Here is a 15,539-nt window from a genome sequence, read left to right as displayed (position 1 = left end):
CAGCTCAGAAACAAAGACGGGTGAATCATACAAAGGAGACAAATATATATTATTACCTGGATGACCTGCGTTACTGATGCTGTCCTCATAAAAACACAGAAATCGTCTGCAGGTTCTGGATAAAATCAGCCTTTAAGAAAGTGTCGCTTTCATATCTTCCTCCCCATTCAATGCAATTTTTTCAAAAATATTTTTTCAGGTTTTTGCAAATGTGGCTCCCTGGCTGGGTTTATGTAACAGCAGAGTGTTTCAAATCATAAAAAATCAAGGAAAAAAAACAAAAACACAGCAGCTCCACAACACGATTTAATCATTTAGATATTTTATACAATTACTCTGGAGTAGAAGGTAAGGGTTGTTTCTTCTGCAGAGGATCCAATATATTTGCAGGACCTTATTTTTTTTCCGGTTTCTCTAAAAACCCAACGTGCGATCCATCCAAAGTGCACGTGTTGTGCGCGGATTTGAACTAGATCAATAATGAAGGCTGTCCATGGAAACCGAAAAGAAAAAGTAGGGTATAAAACGGTTTAAGGAAAAATAAAACAACACAATAGAGTTTTTTTTTTTAAATTATAACTGCTAGGAAATACTGGCAAAGAAATATGTTTATATATATCACTTAAAATAATGAAAAACATAAACAAGTATATAATATGAGGCATCAAAACTCCTCAAAAGTGAAATACTGATTGTGAATGAATGTATTCATCTTTTATTGACAGTTAAATAAAATATACTGAGAGCTACAGAAGGCAGGCCTGTTCCAAAGGAAACGTCTCATTGTAATGGAAAACCAAAAACAACTTCTTTCACATGCAATCACAAAGCAGTAGAAGACGTTTGCGTTTAAAACAAGCAGAGTCCACCGTCACCTTGGACGTCACATTAACGCAGGTCGTTTCCCGTCGGCGTCTCAGTTCGGACCCTCGATCTCCGCGCACATCTGGGGAAAAGAGGGAAGGCGGCGTCAGGGCGTCTCGAGAGACACGGGGAGAGAACCCGTCGGCTGATGTTCACGTGCACTATCACTAACCCACTAACCCACTAAAGCATGAGGCGCTTTCCTAGGGATCTAGCTTTCGAGAACCGTAATGATAAAATGGATGGGATTGGTTGGTCGGGAACGCGCGGGTCGTATTTCACCCGGGGGAAACTCCACTACGGCATGCTGGGGGCGGTTAAAAAATACAAAATGAGTGTGTTAGTGAGTCACGGACAGGGGAACGGGAGGGAACGGGAGGGAACGGGAGGGAACGGGAGGGGCGGCGACGTCATGCAGACCAGGAGAGGAAACTCAGTACCTGGAAATTGTACTCATCAAGTCCCAGCAGATTGTTGGTCTGAAGGCAGAGCAGCAGGGAAGACGACACACACAGATAAGGATTTATTACGTCCGACGCACTTCATTTCCTCTCAATTTGAACAAACACAGAGTGAAATAACGCGTCGCCGGGTTTCATTCTTTAGCGTCTGGGTGCAACCGCGGAACTCAAAACAGAACTCAATTACATTCAAAGTGTGACCGTAAAGTAATAAAAGTGTGAGTTTTTCATCCCCGAAGGTCAAACCGGGCTGGAAACCGTCACACCGATCGACTGATGGCGGTTGTTATTTTAAAAAAATCCATACGGCTACTAAACTGGTCTTCTTTAAAATAAATACAAAGGTAAACCGTCACCTGAAATCTTCCACTTATTTAATGCAGTGTAACATCTTCCTGTTGTGGATCTTTCTATGAAAACAGTATACGGAGTGAATCAGCAGGACGCTTTGGAAATCAGCAGGACGCTTTACTCGCCGTGAACTCCAAGCAAAGCCGTGACGAGGAAGGGACGGCGGCGGCGGCGAAAGGCTGCGACCCGACGGCGGTGACGGCGTGGCGAAGCGGGACTCACAGCAGCTGCGATGTCTCTGGTGCTGACGATGTCCTCCAGGGCTCGGTAGTCTTCGGGCGACAGCGGCATCATGTTGTCCTGCATCGTGGACGGGTGCCTGGGGCCGAGGAACGTGACCTTTAACCCCCGCGACAATCGGCAAATCCGGTAAACGTTTAATTGGCGGGCGACCTCCAGCAGATCGGAGCCGTTTCGCCACAGTAAACGCACGACCTTTTTGAAATTTAAAATGAATTAACATGGCATACCGTATTTTCCAGACTATAAGTCGCGTTTTTTTTCATAGTTTGGTGGGGGGTGCGACTTATACTCTGGAGCGACTTATGTGTGAAATTTTTAACACATTATTAGCGGTACCGGTATATCATTTCACATGTTATTTTCACATTGAACCACAAGAGGGCGCTATAGGCCTGTGATAATAATTCCAACATTAGCGAAGAACTTAACAAAAACGGCACCGGAAAGGAAATCGTATTCTGCTGATTACAAGCTGCAAGTAGTAAAATATGCGGCCGAAAACAGTAATCGAGCCGCAAGAAAGTTTGGAGTTAGCGAGACGCTTGTAAGAGACGGGCGAAAAGCGGAGGTAACTCGAACTGAAATGAAGACAACAAAAAAAGCCAATCGCGGGCTAAAAGCTAGGCGGCCACAGCTGGAGGAACGAATGCGCCGTGCAACTTTGGTGGAAGTTATTGAACGGATGGAAAAAGCATGGGCTTCGGTGACGACCGAAACCGTTCTGGCAGGATTCAGAAAGGCTGGAATAGTTGGAACCGGAAGTGACGATGAGTCTGACGGAAGTGACGTAGAAGAAGAAGCGCCGCATCTTCTGCCTCCGGAGTTAGCGGAGTTCATTTAATCCCCGGTGGGGAAATTCCTTCCCTGCCGTTATTTCACCTGATTGGATCCCTGAATACGATCAATACCGATCAGCAGTGACTTCCTCACATCTCCTCTCTCTTTCTGATTCAAACGGCAGTGAAGTGCTGACGATTCTGAAAGGCGGACTTACACTTCAGAGACGGATATGAGCTCGGTCTTCAGGTATTCGTGTTTCTCGATGTTCTCCACGTCCATGGGCTCGGAGGCTGAACGGCAGAAGCGGGCGGGTTAAAGAAGTCGTCGTGAAAAGCGTCTGACCATCCGGCGGCGGCGGCGGCGTTTCTTACTCTCGGCGGGCTTGGTGTAGTACTTCCCGAAGGCCGTGTCTTTGGGGACGTTGGGGTAGAGGAAGCGCAGCGGGTTCTCGGGGATGTTGTCGGCCGCCATGATCTTGTACGAGCGGATGATGTCGGGCAGCAAGATGGCGCTCAGCTCTTTCTTGGTGTACGGCTCCACCGAGTGGAAGATGGGATTCTCTGCGAGCGGAAGGACCGGGACGTGAATGGCGGCGACCTACGTATTTACGCCACGCTTCGGGCCGCCGCCGCTCTCACCGTGTACGTCGTGCTCGACCCAGGTGAAGGTGATGGCTCCTTCCTTGCTGCTCTCGCTGAACCTGAGCAGGAAGGTCCCCGGACACCTGTTGCTGAGCAGAGCCCTCTCCCTCTCCTTGCTGATGAAGCCCATGATGGCGCTGCGAGGAACACGGGACGGTCGGAAGGGTTTCTAAAACGTCCGCGGGGTGGACGCAGAACGGCCTTCACGAGACTTACCCATCATTCCAGTGGGGGAGCAGGTGTCTCTTGATGAGGTCCATGATGCCTTCGATCCACAACCAGAAGGGGAAGGATTTCTCGTTGGTGCTTTGCTGCAGAGCAGAACACACGACTCTCACCATGACCAAAACCACAGCCGCAACCGCCAAACTCCGTCGGCGTCACGACTTAAAAAAAAAAAAATCGCTCCGGAAAATGTCAGAAATAAAATGGAAAGTCAAGATTGTGATGGACTGTGCTTTCACTTTCACTTTCACTTTCGCTTTCACTTTATCAGTCACGGCACCGACACCTGTGACCCCGTGACAAAAACAACACAGGCTGGAATCGAAGAAAGGGAAACTAAGCCCCGAGTTTGGCTCAAACATCTTGGATCATAACGTCCTCGTCACGGCCCGTTGCTGTTGTTTATGATTCGAATCAAAATAGAAGAGGAAATGTTTAGAATTAAATAAACGGTAAAGACAAAAATAAGTACAGCATACCCTTGTTTTTCGCGGGGGTTACGTTCCAAAAAGAAGCCGTGATAGGCAAAATCCGTGAAGTAGAAACCTTTTTTTTTTTCTACAATTATTATACAATTAAATACTCTATTATACATTGGAAAGAAAGGACAAACCATTTTACAGGCTCAATCATTTGTTTCACAAATAAAAGTGCTGTAATTTAGAAACGTTTTTTTCAACAAATAACTTCTGTACTGTCAAATAATAATTTTAATCATCAATGTGAACAGAAGGCTTCAAATGGCGGAGATTAGCTCCGCCCACCGCGAGCCAAGTAATTGGATTAAACGGGAGAAAATTAAAAATGATTTAAAAAAAAAAAATTGCGGACAGTTGCAACCCTTTTTGCATCCTTATTAAAACTTATTGCTGCTGTCGTCCTTATGTTTTTTTCTTCCTTCTTTAGTGAACAAACGGAAGATTCATTCATTCCGTAATGCCGACCTACAGCCGCATAGCTTTTACCTTCCCTTAGCATGTCCAGAAGTTTAACTTTATCTGCCATAGATAGCATCTTCCGCTGCCTTTTGGGCCCTTTTGTCGCTCCGGAGCATTTTGTCAACATTATGGGTTTTAGAGAAACTGGAAATTGCGAGAGAATTTGCTCGTACGTCATGTAAATTCGGCAAGCTGTTTTACGTACGTGTACATATTAAACTGCAACGTTATTGACGCACAGGTAGAGAAGAAGCGGAGTGACTTTTTTAGCCAATCAGAATGCAGAACACAATGCGCCATGCAAAATCTGTGAAGTAGCGAAACCGTGAAAAGTAAACCGCGTTATAGCGAAGCAGTTACAGGTATGTAAAAATATATTTGACATATATACATTTGTATTTACAAGTGCGGGTATACGATTGCATTATCTATGTGTATAAATCGGGGTCATCGAGACAATGGAACTATGACAATTACGGAGAATTATCGCACTTTTTTATTGCACATTAACTGGAGCGGCTGAACATAAGAACGTCTCGCTCACCTTGCAGAATTTAGTCCAGGGAATCAGTCCTTCTTGGTCCCTCTGCGCTTTGGCTCCTGCGAAGAATTAAAGACACGGCCTTGTAATTAAGTCTACGGTTCACCGTTCGTTGCCTTATCACCGTTTTCACCATTTGGTGAGTTCTTTCTCGTCTACCGCTGGTGAAACGCTCGGAACGGGGTCATTCCTTCCTACTATTATTCATTATTGTTATGTTTTACTTGAAACTCTGGCTTCGGGATAAATAAAGTTGTTCTTATTCTTATTCCGATCAGTAAACTACAGTCCGGTTTGAATCGGCCGCCGAGTTTTGTCTCCGAAGCTGCGGTTCTGACCCAGCAGTTTGTCGGCCAGCATGTTGAGCTGCTCCTGGTTCAGGCCTCGCTGGGTGATGGAGGAGAACTGCCAGCTCAGGACCTCGGACAGCTGGGACCACTTGGCCGGCGGGGGCGTCAGGAAGAACTTCAGGTTCTGCGGAGAGAGAGCGGCCGGCGGAGCGTGAGCGCCGGGAGCGGACGCTTTCCCCGCCAATCCATCGGAAGCGAAGCGTGAGGAGGCACCTTGGGCTCGGAGGACAGCATGTTGTACCAGAGGATGGAGGCCCAGCCGCTGGGCAGCTGGCAGACGTTTGAGATCACCACCACCGGCAGAGACAGGGCCTGCAGCGGCGCCACGACAACACACACACACACACACAATTGATGACTCCGGCGAGGCGTGGGGTTGGCGTTCTCTCGCACGCCGCCTCCGGCAGCTCACCTCCAGTTTCACCTTGAGACCCGTCTGGCTGACCTGCAGCTCCGACTCGAAGCTGAGCGAGTGAAGCTCCTCGGTGACTATCAGGGGACCCTGAGCACACACAGGCGTGCACTGTGAAGGGGGTATTGCACACACACACACACACACACACACACAAACACACACACACACTCCTGATCTCCACCCATGACCTTTTCTGTCTCCAGCCAGGTTAGCGAAACCCTCGGCTTCAGCGAATTAAAAGTATCCTGCGCTTTATAACTGAGATTTAAGATAAAAAAAATCCCTTCCAATCAAAAGATGGGAAAAAAAAAATGGGTTTAGTAAAAAGATAATGTAATAAATAATAAAAATATAATACAAATACAATTAAAAAAACGGTAAAGATCAAATATGAAAATAATTGCACTATGTGGTTAATCAGGTTTGTACTGGAAAAAATTATCTTTCAATAGAAATATTGAAAGGAATGGGTTAGTAAGAAATAGATAATATAATAAAGAATAATAATGTCATAAATTAAAATAAAAAACGGGAAAGATCAAAATAAAATAATAACCGCATTTTGCAATTGATCAGCCTGATGTTGAAAAAAACTCTTTCATTTAAAAGATTGAAAAAAATGGGTAAGTAATTTTATCATTCATGATAAAGGAATAGATAATATAATAATCATATGATAAAATAAAATGAAAAAAAACAGTAAAGATCAAAGGGAAATAAATAAAAGCTACTGTAATTTGCAATTCATCAACTTTATATTAAAAAAAAATCCCTTTCGATCAAAAGATTGAAAAAAATGGGTTAGTTATCGTTCTCAAGAAATAGATTATTTTTGGTGTCCAAGTTTTCCCGGTTCAAGAACCATTCAGCAAAAACAGTACAAAATAAAATAAATAGAATTCAATCAATAATCTTTTTGTAGTCATGATGGTAAAATACAAGAAACCTTTATGTTTTTTCACAAAGGCTAACTTGCATCATCCATTTCTTGTATTTTCCCATCAATTCTTTTTTCTTTTCTGTTTGTATCTAAAGGTGCATTCTATTCTAGAAAAGCTCTTCATGAATTTGTTTTTTTTTTTGCCCAAATATGAGCTAAATGCAAATACATATCCGGTCTGGAGGAGGACGATGTGTTACATAATTGCTCCGTATTCTTATGTTTGTTTTGGACGGTTCATGATCCTGTTTCCTGTTATTTGGGAAAACAAGCAGCGTCTATTTTCTCACCGTGGAAAAGCAAACATTCTGAATCGTTTAGTCGTTGTTCTTACCTCGTTCGCTCGGTTCCCGGCAATTTTCTGCTCTTTCAGTTGCTGCGTGGAAATGAACAGATGAGGTCAGCGGTGACTTCAGCCCGGTCGTCCAAAACCTTTCTCTCATCGAAATGTGATTTATATCGATATCGCTGCCATCGAGGCGACCGATTGTCGGAAAACCTGGCGCTAAAGCCTCGTTTTGAGACGTTCAATCCAAACATTCACCAGATGTCGGAACTCCGCCGCCAGGCTTCCGTTGGACTCTTCCATGTTCATCACTTTGGTGTTTGTTCCCAGAATGTTGAACTTTCGATACCTGCCCGAATCAGCGAAATAACGGCCGTCAAATGTTGCATCCCGGAAATTGGAGATTGTCGTCTGAAAAACCTACGTGTTGTTTTGGAGAAATAAACATGATCGTACCCTTTCTTTTCGGTGACGTCCCTGAGGAGACAAAGGTGGCGTCAGAACCTATCGCAATGTCCGAGGGGAAAAAAAAAACAGGAGCGACGAAAAAGCCTTACTTGTCGAACAAGGCCTTGACTTTGAGCTGGAAGTTGAACTCCTGCAGCTTCACCAGGAACCTGAACGCGGAGCAGAACCGAACACCCGAGCGTCAGTGCTGCTCGGCTCTTTCAACGTCGCCGGGCGTCATTTAGTTTCGGGTGAAATGAAATTGAAATTTCCTCTTCAGACGCGATGAGAGACGTTCTTACCGAAGCTTGACGGTGAACTGGACGGCTGTTTTCAGGACCAGCGGTCTCTGTGGGTGGGTGGGCATGCAGGGCTGACGCTCCACGACCAGCGAACTACACACACACACACACACACACACACACACACACACACACACACACACACACACACACACACACACACACACGGGGGTTTGGTCACGTGATAAGTTCCACCTGCTGCTTCTGACGGTCAAACAGATCACGTGACCCAAACTAAAGCGTCTGGACTGCAAACAGATACGACAGCCAGCACGTTTCTCCAATTAGCATCTCGATTGACGTGGATTTAAAACGTAGATTCAGAGAATTATCTGTCTGATTTAAAAAAAAAAAAAAAAGACTCGGTTTTTGGGGTGACTTTAAGATATTACGAAGAGTCGAAATACAGAAAAAGGACACAAAAAAATAAAAATTTGAGATCACCCAGCCCACATCTGGCTAATAATGTCAGAAGTGGCTGCGACACGATGCACGGGGGCTCTTGTTTATTTCCCAGGATGATCTGGGACTTTAAGTCAACATAGCATTGAAATAACGTCACGGTGCAAAATGATAAATAATTTGTCAAAGGGAACAAATCACAGCGATGTTATGCCAAGGTAGATATAGGATAGGAGGTCTGAGGTGCAAAAAGCGATCGCAGTATCAAAGTGTGTGAAATTAGATTGTACGGGTGAAAAACTGATCTTTCTGCAGAATACAGTATATTCTTGTTTTTCGCGGGGGTTACGTTCCAAAAAAGAACCCTGATAGGCAAAATCCGTGAAGTAGAAACCTTTTTTTTTTTTTACAATTATTATACAATTAAATACTCTATTATACATTGGAAAGAAAGAACAAACCATTTTACAGGCTCAATCATTTGTTTCACAAATAAAAGTGCTGTAATTTAGAAACGTTTTTTTCAACAAATAACTTCTGTACTGTACTGTCAAATAATAATTTTAATCATCAATGTGAACAGAAGGCTTCAAATTGCAGAGATTAGCTCCGCCCACCGCGAGCCGAGTAATTGGATTAAATGGGAGAAAATTAAAAATGATTATGAAAAAAATTGCAGACAGTTGCAACCCTTTTTGCATCCTTGTTAACCTTCTCCAGGCAGATGTTGCAGATTTGCGACAGCCAAATATCAGATTTTTCCTGCAACTACAACTTAATTTGAGCCTGAGAGGGTTAAAACTTATTGCTGCTGTCGTCCTTATGTTTTTTTCTTCCTTCTTTATGGAACGAACGGAAGATTTATTCATTCCGTAATGCCGACCTACAGCCGCATAGCTTTTAGCTTCCCTTAGCATGTCCAGAAGTTTAACTTTATCTGCCATAGATAGCATCTTCCGCTGCCTTTTGGGCCCTTTTGTCGCTCCAGAGCGTTTTGTCAACATTATGGGTTTTAGAGAAACTCAAAATTGCAAGAGAATTTGCTCGTACGTCATGTAAATTTGGCAAGCTGTTTTACGTACGTGTACATATTAAACTGCGACGTTATTGACGCACAGGTAGAGAAGAAGCGGAGTGACTTTTTAGCCAATCAGAATGCAGAACACAATGCACGATGCTAATCCGTGAAGTAGCGAAACCGTGAAAAGTAAACCGCGTTAAAGCGAGGGATCACTGTACATGGAATTCCACTGTAATTATCAACATCTGCATCTCCGCGCGGCTCTACCTGAACACCACCTGGCTTTTCTTGAAATAATCCCTGGCGGTGGATTGCTTCGGAGGTCGGGGAGGCGGGTACGTACTTGGAGAGCAGGATCTTGAGCAGCTCCAGGGTTTTGGCCTCCAGGAAGGCTCTGCTCCCGGTGATGGGATCGTTATCATAGGTGAACTTCTGCTGCAGCTCCTGCAGCTTCTTCTGGTGCTGCAGGACCTGCAGGAGCGTCTCCGCCGCCGTCGTGAACCTGCGGGAGGTAGAAGAGGAGCCGGATGGCGGAAGTCCTGATGCTTTCCGGCGTGAGAAAGAGCGGCCGGGCGCCGGTTCTTACCAGTTCTGCAGCTGGTCCATGCAGGCGTTGGGCGGCCCGCCGATGCAGGCGATCTTCTGCCGCTGCTTCCACTCGGGCAGCTCCTCGCCGATCAGGTCCTCCAGTAACAAGCTGGTGGCGTTCAGGAGGGAGGTCAGCTGGGCCACCATGTCCTGAGAGAAAAGGGACAGACATCATGCCTTCACTGGCTTTCCCATCCAGGAATCATCATATTTTATTTCAGCTTGTTCATTTTTAAAATGTAATTTTTAATTTGAATATTATGGCCATCTTGTAGCATCTAAATAAAACGTGTTAAAATATTTTTGTCGCTCTTAATAAGCGACTGCAGGCGTCAATAAAAGGATGACAGCAGAGAGTGCGGGGTCTTGGCAGGCTTTTATTTTTATTTTGGTATTTTCCCTAATCCATTGAATTCTTACTGAATCCTATTTTTTCTAAATGGGGAATAATTTTTGCACATTTTCTGATTTTTTTTCTTTTTATTTCTTTTCTTTTTTTTTTTTATTTTCACGGCATGATGCTGCAAATAAAAATCAATCTTCCAGGAGTCGGCAACCCGCGGCTCTGATGCTGCTCCCTGTGGCTTTTGAAAATAATCAAGTTTTTAATTTCTAATCAAGTATTTTATTTCAGCCGAGCTTATTTTAATTTTGAATTTGAATATTATGGCCATTTTGTAGCATCTAAATAAAAAGTGTTAAAATATTTTTGTCGCTCTTAATAAGCGACTGCAGGCGTCAATAAAAGGATGACAGCAGAGAGTGCGGGGTCTTGGCGGGCTTTTATTTATATTTTGGTATTTTCCCTAATCCACATCCTCCTGGATGACGTTTGAATCAATATTTAAGGTTTATTTTTCTAATTTCTGTTTATTTTGAATTCTTACTGAATCCTATTTTTCTAAATGGGGAATAATTTTTGCACATTTTCTGAATTTTTTTTCTTTTTTTTTTCTTTTCATGGCATGATGCTGCAAATAAAAATCAATCGTCCAGGAGTCGGCAACCCGCGGCTCTGATGCTGCTCCCTGTGGCTTTTGAAAATATCGATGAGTAATTGAAATGTATTTTATTTTAGTTTTTCATTTTTAAAATATAATTCTAAATTCTGGCGATCTTGTTACATCTAAATGAAACATGTTGAAATATTTTTGTCGCTTTTTTAATAAATGACTGCACAAGCCAGTAAAAGGATATTTTTCATAAAAAAAATAGAGTATTTTGCGTCAAAGTAACTTTCAATCCAACTTCTTTTTTTCCGAGTTCAAAATGTTTTGTTGCACGTTTAAAAAAAAAAATGCATCACAAAATATTCAAACAAAAAAAAAAAACACCTTTAAACCAAACCAGAAGAATAGACTGGCGTCGAAATTAGCGAGAGATTAAAGCAAAAAAAAGCAGGATATAATTATTAGAAACAAAATGTTAAGATATCACTGCACTCAAATAGAAGAAATAAAGCTTTCAACCTCATCTCAAAAATTATGAGAATTTTTTTTTTTTACCATTTGACCTGTTGCGGAAGAGTAAAGGAAAAAAAACAAACTCAAAATGCAATGAAAATTACGCGCTTTCACCGACCTTTCGTTTGTCCTTGAGTTCAAATTCCATCTTCCTGATCATCAGCTTCTCCTCCTCCAGCTGCTTCGCCGTCAAACTGTTCACGTCGTTCTCTGTGGAAAAATGAACGGCGCCGTGCTTCCGTGAAACAAGACGAGGGCGTCGGTGTTCTGTGGGCGAACGGGAGATCGGAGACGAACGCTCTGACCTCTGTTCTTCAGCGTGTTGACCTTGAAGTCGTACTCGTCCTGGCAGTCCTCCAGATTTTTAATCTCTACGTCTGCGACCTGAGAGGGAAGTTTCACACATCAGCTTAACGGCAAAAATCTGACTTGACTCGGACGCGGGTGATGGATGGTACTTTTTTTTTTTTTTACTTTTTGCATTACATCACAACCTTCATCTCTACTTGCCGATATTTATATTATATTTATACACTCTCCAGGACACTTGAGTAATTATTTCATTTTTACTCCCCACATCCCCTGCTGATACTTCAAAAAACGTTCCCTGCACAGGACATTTCTTTTGTTTCTGTTACGCATTTTTACATTTTGTTTTCTATTGAATACAGTATCTTGCAAATTGTTTATTTGTATCTTTTTCTTAAAATGTGCCTATTTTTATCTTATTATTTCATTTCTTTTGTATCCGTTTCATATTTTACATATTATTATCTATTGAATATCTTGCAAATTGTACATTAGTATCTATATCCTGAATTAGCATATTTTTTGTTTTATTACTAATTGCAGGCTTTTCTAGCCTGTACCGCTGCTGTGACAGCTGAATATTGATGGTGGGATCGATAAAGTCTGTCTTATCTTACTTTACCTGCACCCTGTCCTTTATCTCCTTAATCTTGTCGTCCAGTTTCTGCTTCCCCAACACCATGGTGGAATCCGGGCTCTGCCGTTCCTGCAAAGGGGCAAAAATCATTTCACCCTCGTTCACCTGGACGTCTCCATTCCGCTCGAGCGTCACATTCAAAGAAAAGCTGAACGGACTGCGGCGTTGACGATTTTGGTAACAAATGTGGCAAAAGTAGGTGTCAGAAAACGATACCTTTAGCACACCTCTGGTTTCCTAACAAGATCGTCACCTTTCAAAAACCACCGTTTCAGTCACAGCTCTTGTCCTACACGGCTCACCTTGGCATTATTTGCATTCTCCAGGATCCGCTGCTCTTCGCTTAGGTTTCTGGCAATGATCATGGCCATGTGGAGCGGATCTTCCTGAAACCGATCCTGGAAAAACCGGCGAGGATTTAACGCGGCTTCAAATCAAAGAAGTGGAAACCGCGAGCGCGGAGAGCGGGACCGACCTGCAGGTTCCTCTTGATCTTGCGGATGTTGTGCTGCAACAAGAAGTTGTTCTCCAGGGCGAAGCGGCTGTGTTGGTCGTCCAGCTGGGCCAGGAGGTCGTAGAAACGAATGGTGGCCAGGGATTCTTGGTGACTCACCGTGTCCCTGTGGACGGGAACCAGTTCAGCTGATCCGAGCCGGGGACAAATGCCTCATTTTGTAGAATCAAAATAGATAAAATATTTTAAACAGCGTAACATACAACTTCACCCTCCTTTGCTTCATCTGTTTCGGTATTTCAGAATCACTTGGAAAAAAAATTGAAAATTACATAAAAACTGTCGTAAGTCAGCATGACAGTAAGGAATGATTTTTTTTTTTTTTCAAATGAGCAAAAATTAAAATTTGCTATAAATCAATGTAGAAATCAGCGAGGTACCATGCTGAAGTGAGTCAAATAATCTAAAGCAGATTGCGGATCAGTATAAATTGCATTTCAAATTGAAACAAAAAAATGAAAAATACACATATCCCTTGGAATCGTAAGATAACGACATACATTGAACAATGGAACTCCAATACATTCTGGACTCGAAACAATATTTTGGATCTGGGGAAGGGATAAAACAAATGACAAGCAGGAGCATGTCAGTCTGCTGTATCATCGCACCCGATTTAGCTGCGTACTCCCTCATACGCCCGCTAATCTTGTCAAAAATGTTAATGAAGGTGGAACAAATGAAAAGAGGCGGAGGTCAGAGGTCACCAGTCCGCCACGGTGCGCGGCCTCACCAATCCACGCTCTCGATCCAGCGGCAAAGGTACTGTCTGATGTCCATGGGAAAGGAGTCGTCATACAGCTGGTCCACCTGCTCCAGGTATTTGCTGTCTAGCATTTGCAGCTGCCCCCACTGCGTCATCTGCGGATTGGTTTTTTTAATACAAAAAAAGAACATTTAGATGAACAAATAGAGCCTTTTTGTTACCAAAATGCAACCTTTCATTGTCATAGTTTTGTAGTCGGCACCAAATTCCCGGACATCGGCGAGGACTTGGATCAGCAACAACGCATCGCTGATGTGAAGGCACAGCGGCGCCTCTACCTCTTTCGCAAACACCTTCTGCCAGGGAACCATCCAGAACATCCGGATCACTGTGTGGGGCGGGAGTCGCACCGACTACGACAGCTGCAGCGGGAAGGATGATCGGTGCCCCACTCCGCTCCCCGAAAGACATTATTCCCCAAACAAAAGACTCTGACAATTTGCGCTATTGCTATTTTTTCACAGTGACAGTAAAATCCATCATGCTGCTGTTGTATCATATATACTACTCTATACCGGTGGTTCGATGGAACCCCAGGGGTTTGGCGGAGGTCAAGACATACACCCGACTCCTCTAATAGGTGATGACCCGCCCCGCTTGGCCATCAGCGGCTGCAGGTGATCCCAATACAGGGGATTTTGGCGTGTTCGGTCTTCATCTTGTGACTGTCGTGATGGTACGCCGCGTGATTTCTTTCTTAATATTTGAATGCCTTCATACTAATTATGTCGAGCAATAAAAGAAAGTGGTCGGACAAAATGTACAATATGGATTCGCATGTATAATGGAATGTGATGGGAGTCGGCGTGATTTGCAATGCCGAGTTGAGTCTAGTCTAGCAGCTGCGAAATCTTTGCAAGCCATCTTTTTCAACGAAGCTGCACATAAAAAGGAAGGAAAGGACAGCAGCAGAAATCACATTGATTTGCAGTAAGTATTCATTCTTGTTTTTGAGTGAAAATCATGTTTTGCTGGTTTTGCTCTTTGAACACAGTGATGTTGATGCACGGTTTATTTTGTATACCGGTAAAATATATATTTGTCTTGAATTTAAGCTTTATTTTTCCAATAAAGAAGGATTGGGTGAAACAGGTGAGCTTCAGTACCTCCGACAAGGTTAAGAACCACTGCTCTATTTTGTACACACATCTCTGCCACTATTCTCCACAATAAATATATATTTATCAATTCTGTTTTTTCTTTTTATGCTCTGAAATCCATTTCATCACGCTGCTGCAGTGTGCTTTTACTTACTGACTGGTGTTTGCACCCAAACCTTCTCATCTTTACATTCCAATGACACATATTTATACATACAAAAACCTATAATCAATATTGTGATTTTAATATGGCAACTTAGTGTTCGTCTAAACTGGAAGATGTTATAATTTGCTAGACTCCAGTTATTCAGGCTGGAAATCCTAAGTTTCACTTTCCTGTAAGATCCCGGTCTTTCACTGCTAACCTCGACTGTGCCAATGACATCCCAGTGACTCCGAGAAAAGTTCACAAGCTGGGATGGAAAATAAGCAGCATTTAACTGTAAACTAATCTAAACTACGTTCTCCAATTTATTGTAGTTTTATAAGTGTTTGATTTTTCTTCAAGAGATCTCCGCTCATGTTCACTCGATGTTGCGTTGTTGCGGCAAATATTTAATCTGATTTAATTCTGATTAAAACGATTGCCTAAAAGATATATTAGCGATAAAATTAGCGACATTATTATTAAAAGTCTATGACTTTTACATGTCTACCTATAAATTCATGTATTATATTGTAAACATAAATTTCATTGGAACAAACTTAGCTTTAGGCGGAAACTCAAACCGGAGCGGCGTAACTACAACCTCTGAGTGGTTGAAACAACAAATAAATGAACAAAACTTACCGTTGTGATTTTAAGGATCAATTGTAGTTAAAAATGTTGATTTAAATGTTGAACTTTATTTCCCCAAACTGGGTCGACGCTTCCCTGTCACGACAGTATGTCTGCCAGCAACACACAGCTAGCAAGAAGACTAGCAAGAAGTCTTACGGGCAGCCAATCAGCTCT

General features: G+C 42.9%; 1 protein-coding gene across 3 annotated transcripts; it reads right to left on the bottom strand.

Annotated features, from left to right (window-relative positions):
• Nucleotides 1–295: 295 nt before the first annotated feature.
• On the bottom strand, nt 296–15,524 carry stat1a (signal transducer and activator of transcription 1a). Of its 3 annotated transcripts, XR_015106296.1 has the most exons (26): nt 15,375–15,524; nt 13,452–13,579; nt 12,680–12,824; nt 12,507–12,602; nt 12,190–12,273; nt 11,564–11,642; nt 11,377–11,468; nt 9,794–9,945; nt 9,551–9,709; nt 7,785–7,877; nt 7,593–7,652; nt 7,492–7,512; nt 7,294–7,384; nt 7,084–7,125; nt 5,807–5,896; nt 5,608–5,706; nt 5,383–5,518; nt 5,048–5,103; nt 3,557–3,651; nt 3,338–3,477; nt 3,071–3,259; nt 2,914–2,989; nt 1,899–1,995; nt 1,682–1,735; nt 1,305–1,343; nt 296–946 (listed from the first exon to the last, which is right to left on the bottom strand). XR_015106296.1 is itself a non-coding variant. In XM_086148563.1 (25 exons), the coding sequence occupies exons 2-25, from the start codon at nt 13,577–13,579 to the stop codon at nt 917–919; spliced, it is 2,289 nt and encodes a 762-aa protein (XP_086004689.1). In that variant the 5' UTR covers nt 15,375–15,524; the 3' UTR covers nt 296–916. The 3 variants fall into 3 exon arrangements, 2 of the variants coding, with proteins under 2 accessions (XP_086004689.1, XP_086004690.1); XM_086148563.1 differs by lacking the exon at nt 1,682–1,735; XM_086148564.1 differs by lacking the exons at nt 1,305–1,343; nt 1,682–1,735.
• Between the last annotated feature and the right edge of the window lie 15 nt (nt 15,525–15,539).

Source organism: Fistularia commersonii, chromosome 6 (genome assembly GCF_037954325.1).
Source record: "Fistularia commersonii isolate RoL2024-O1a breed Wild chromosome 6, RoL_Fcom_v1.0, whole genome shotgun sequence".
NCBI classification, from domain to species: Eukaryota; Metazoa; Chordata; class Actinopteri; order Syngnathiformes; family Fistulariidae; genus Fistularia; species Fistularia commersonii.
Note: the sequence above shows the minus strand (reverse complement) of the source record. Positions and strands in the feature narration are given on the sequence as shown.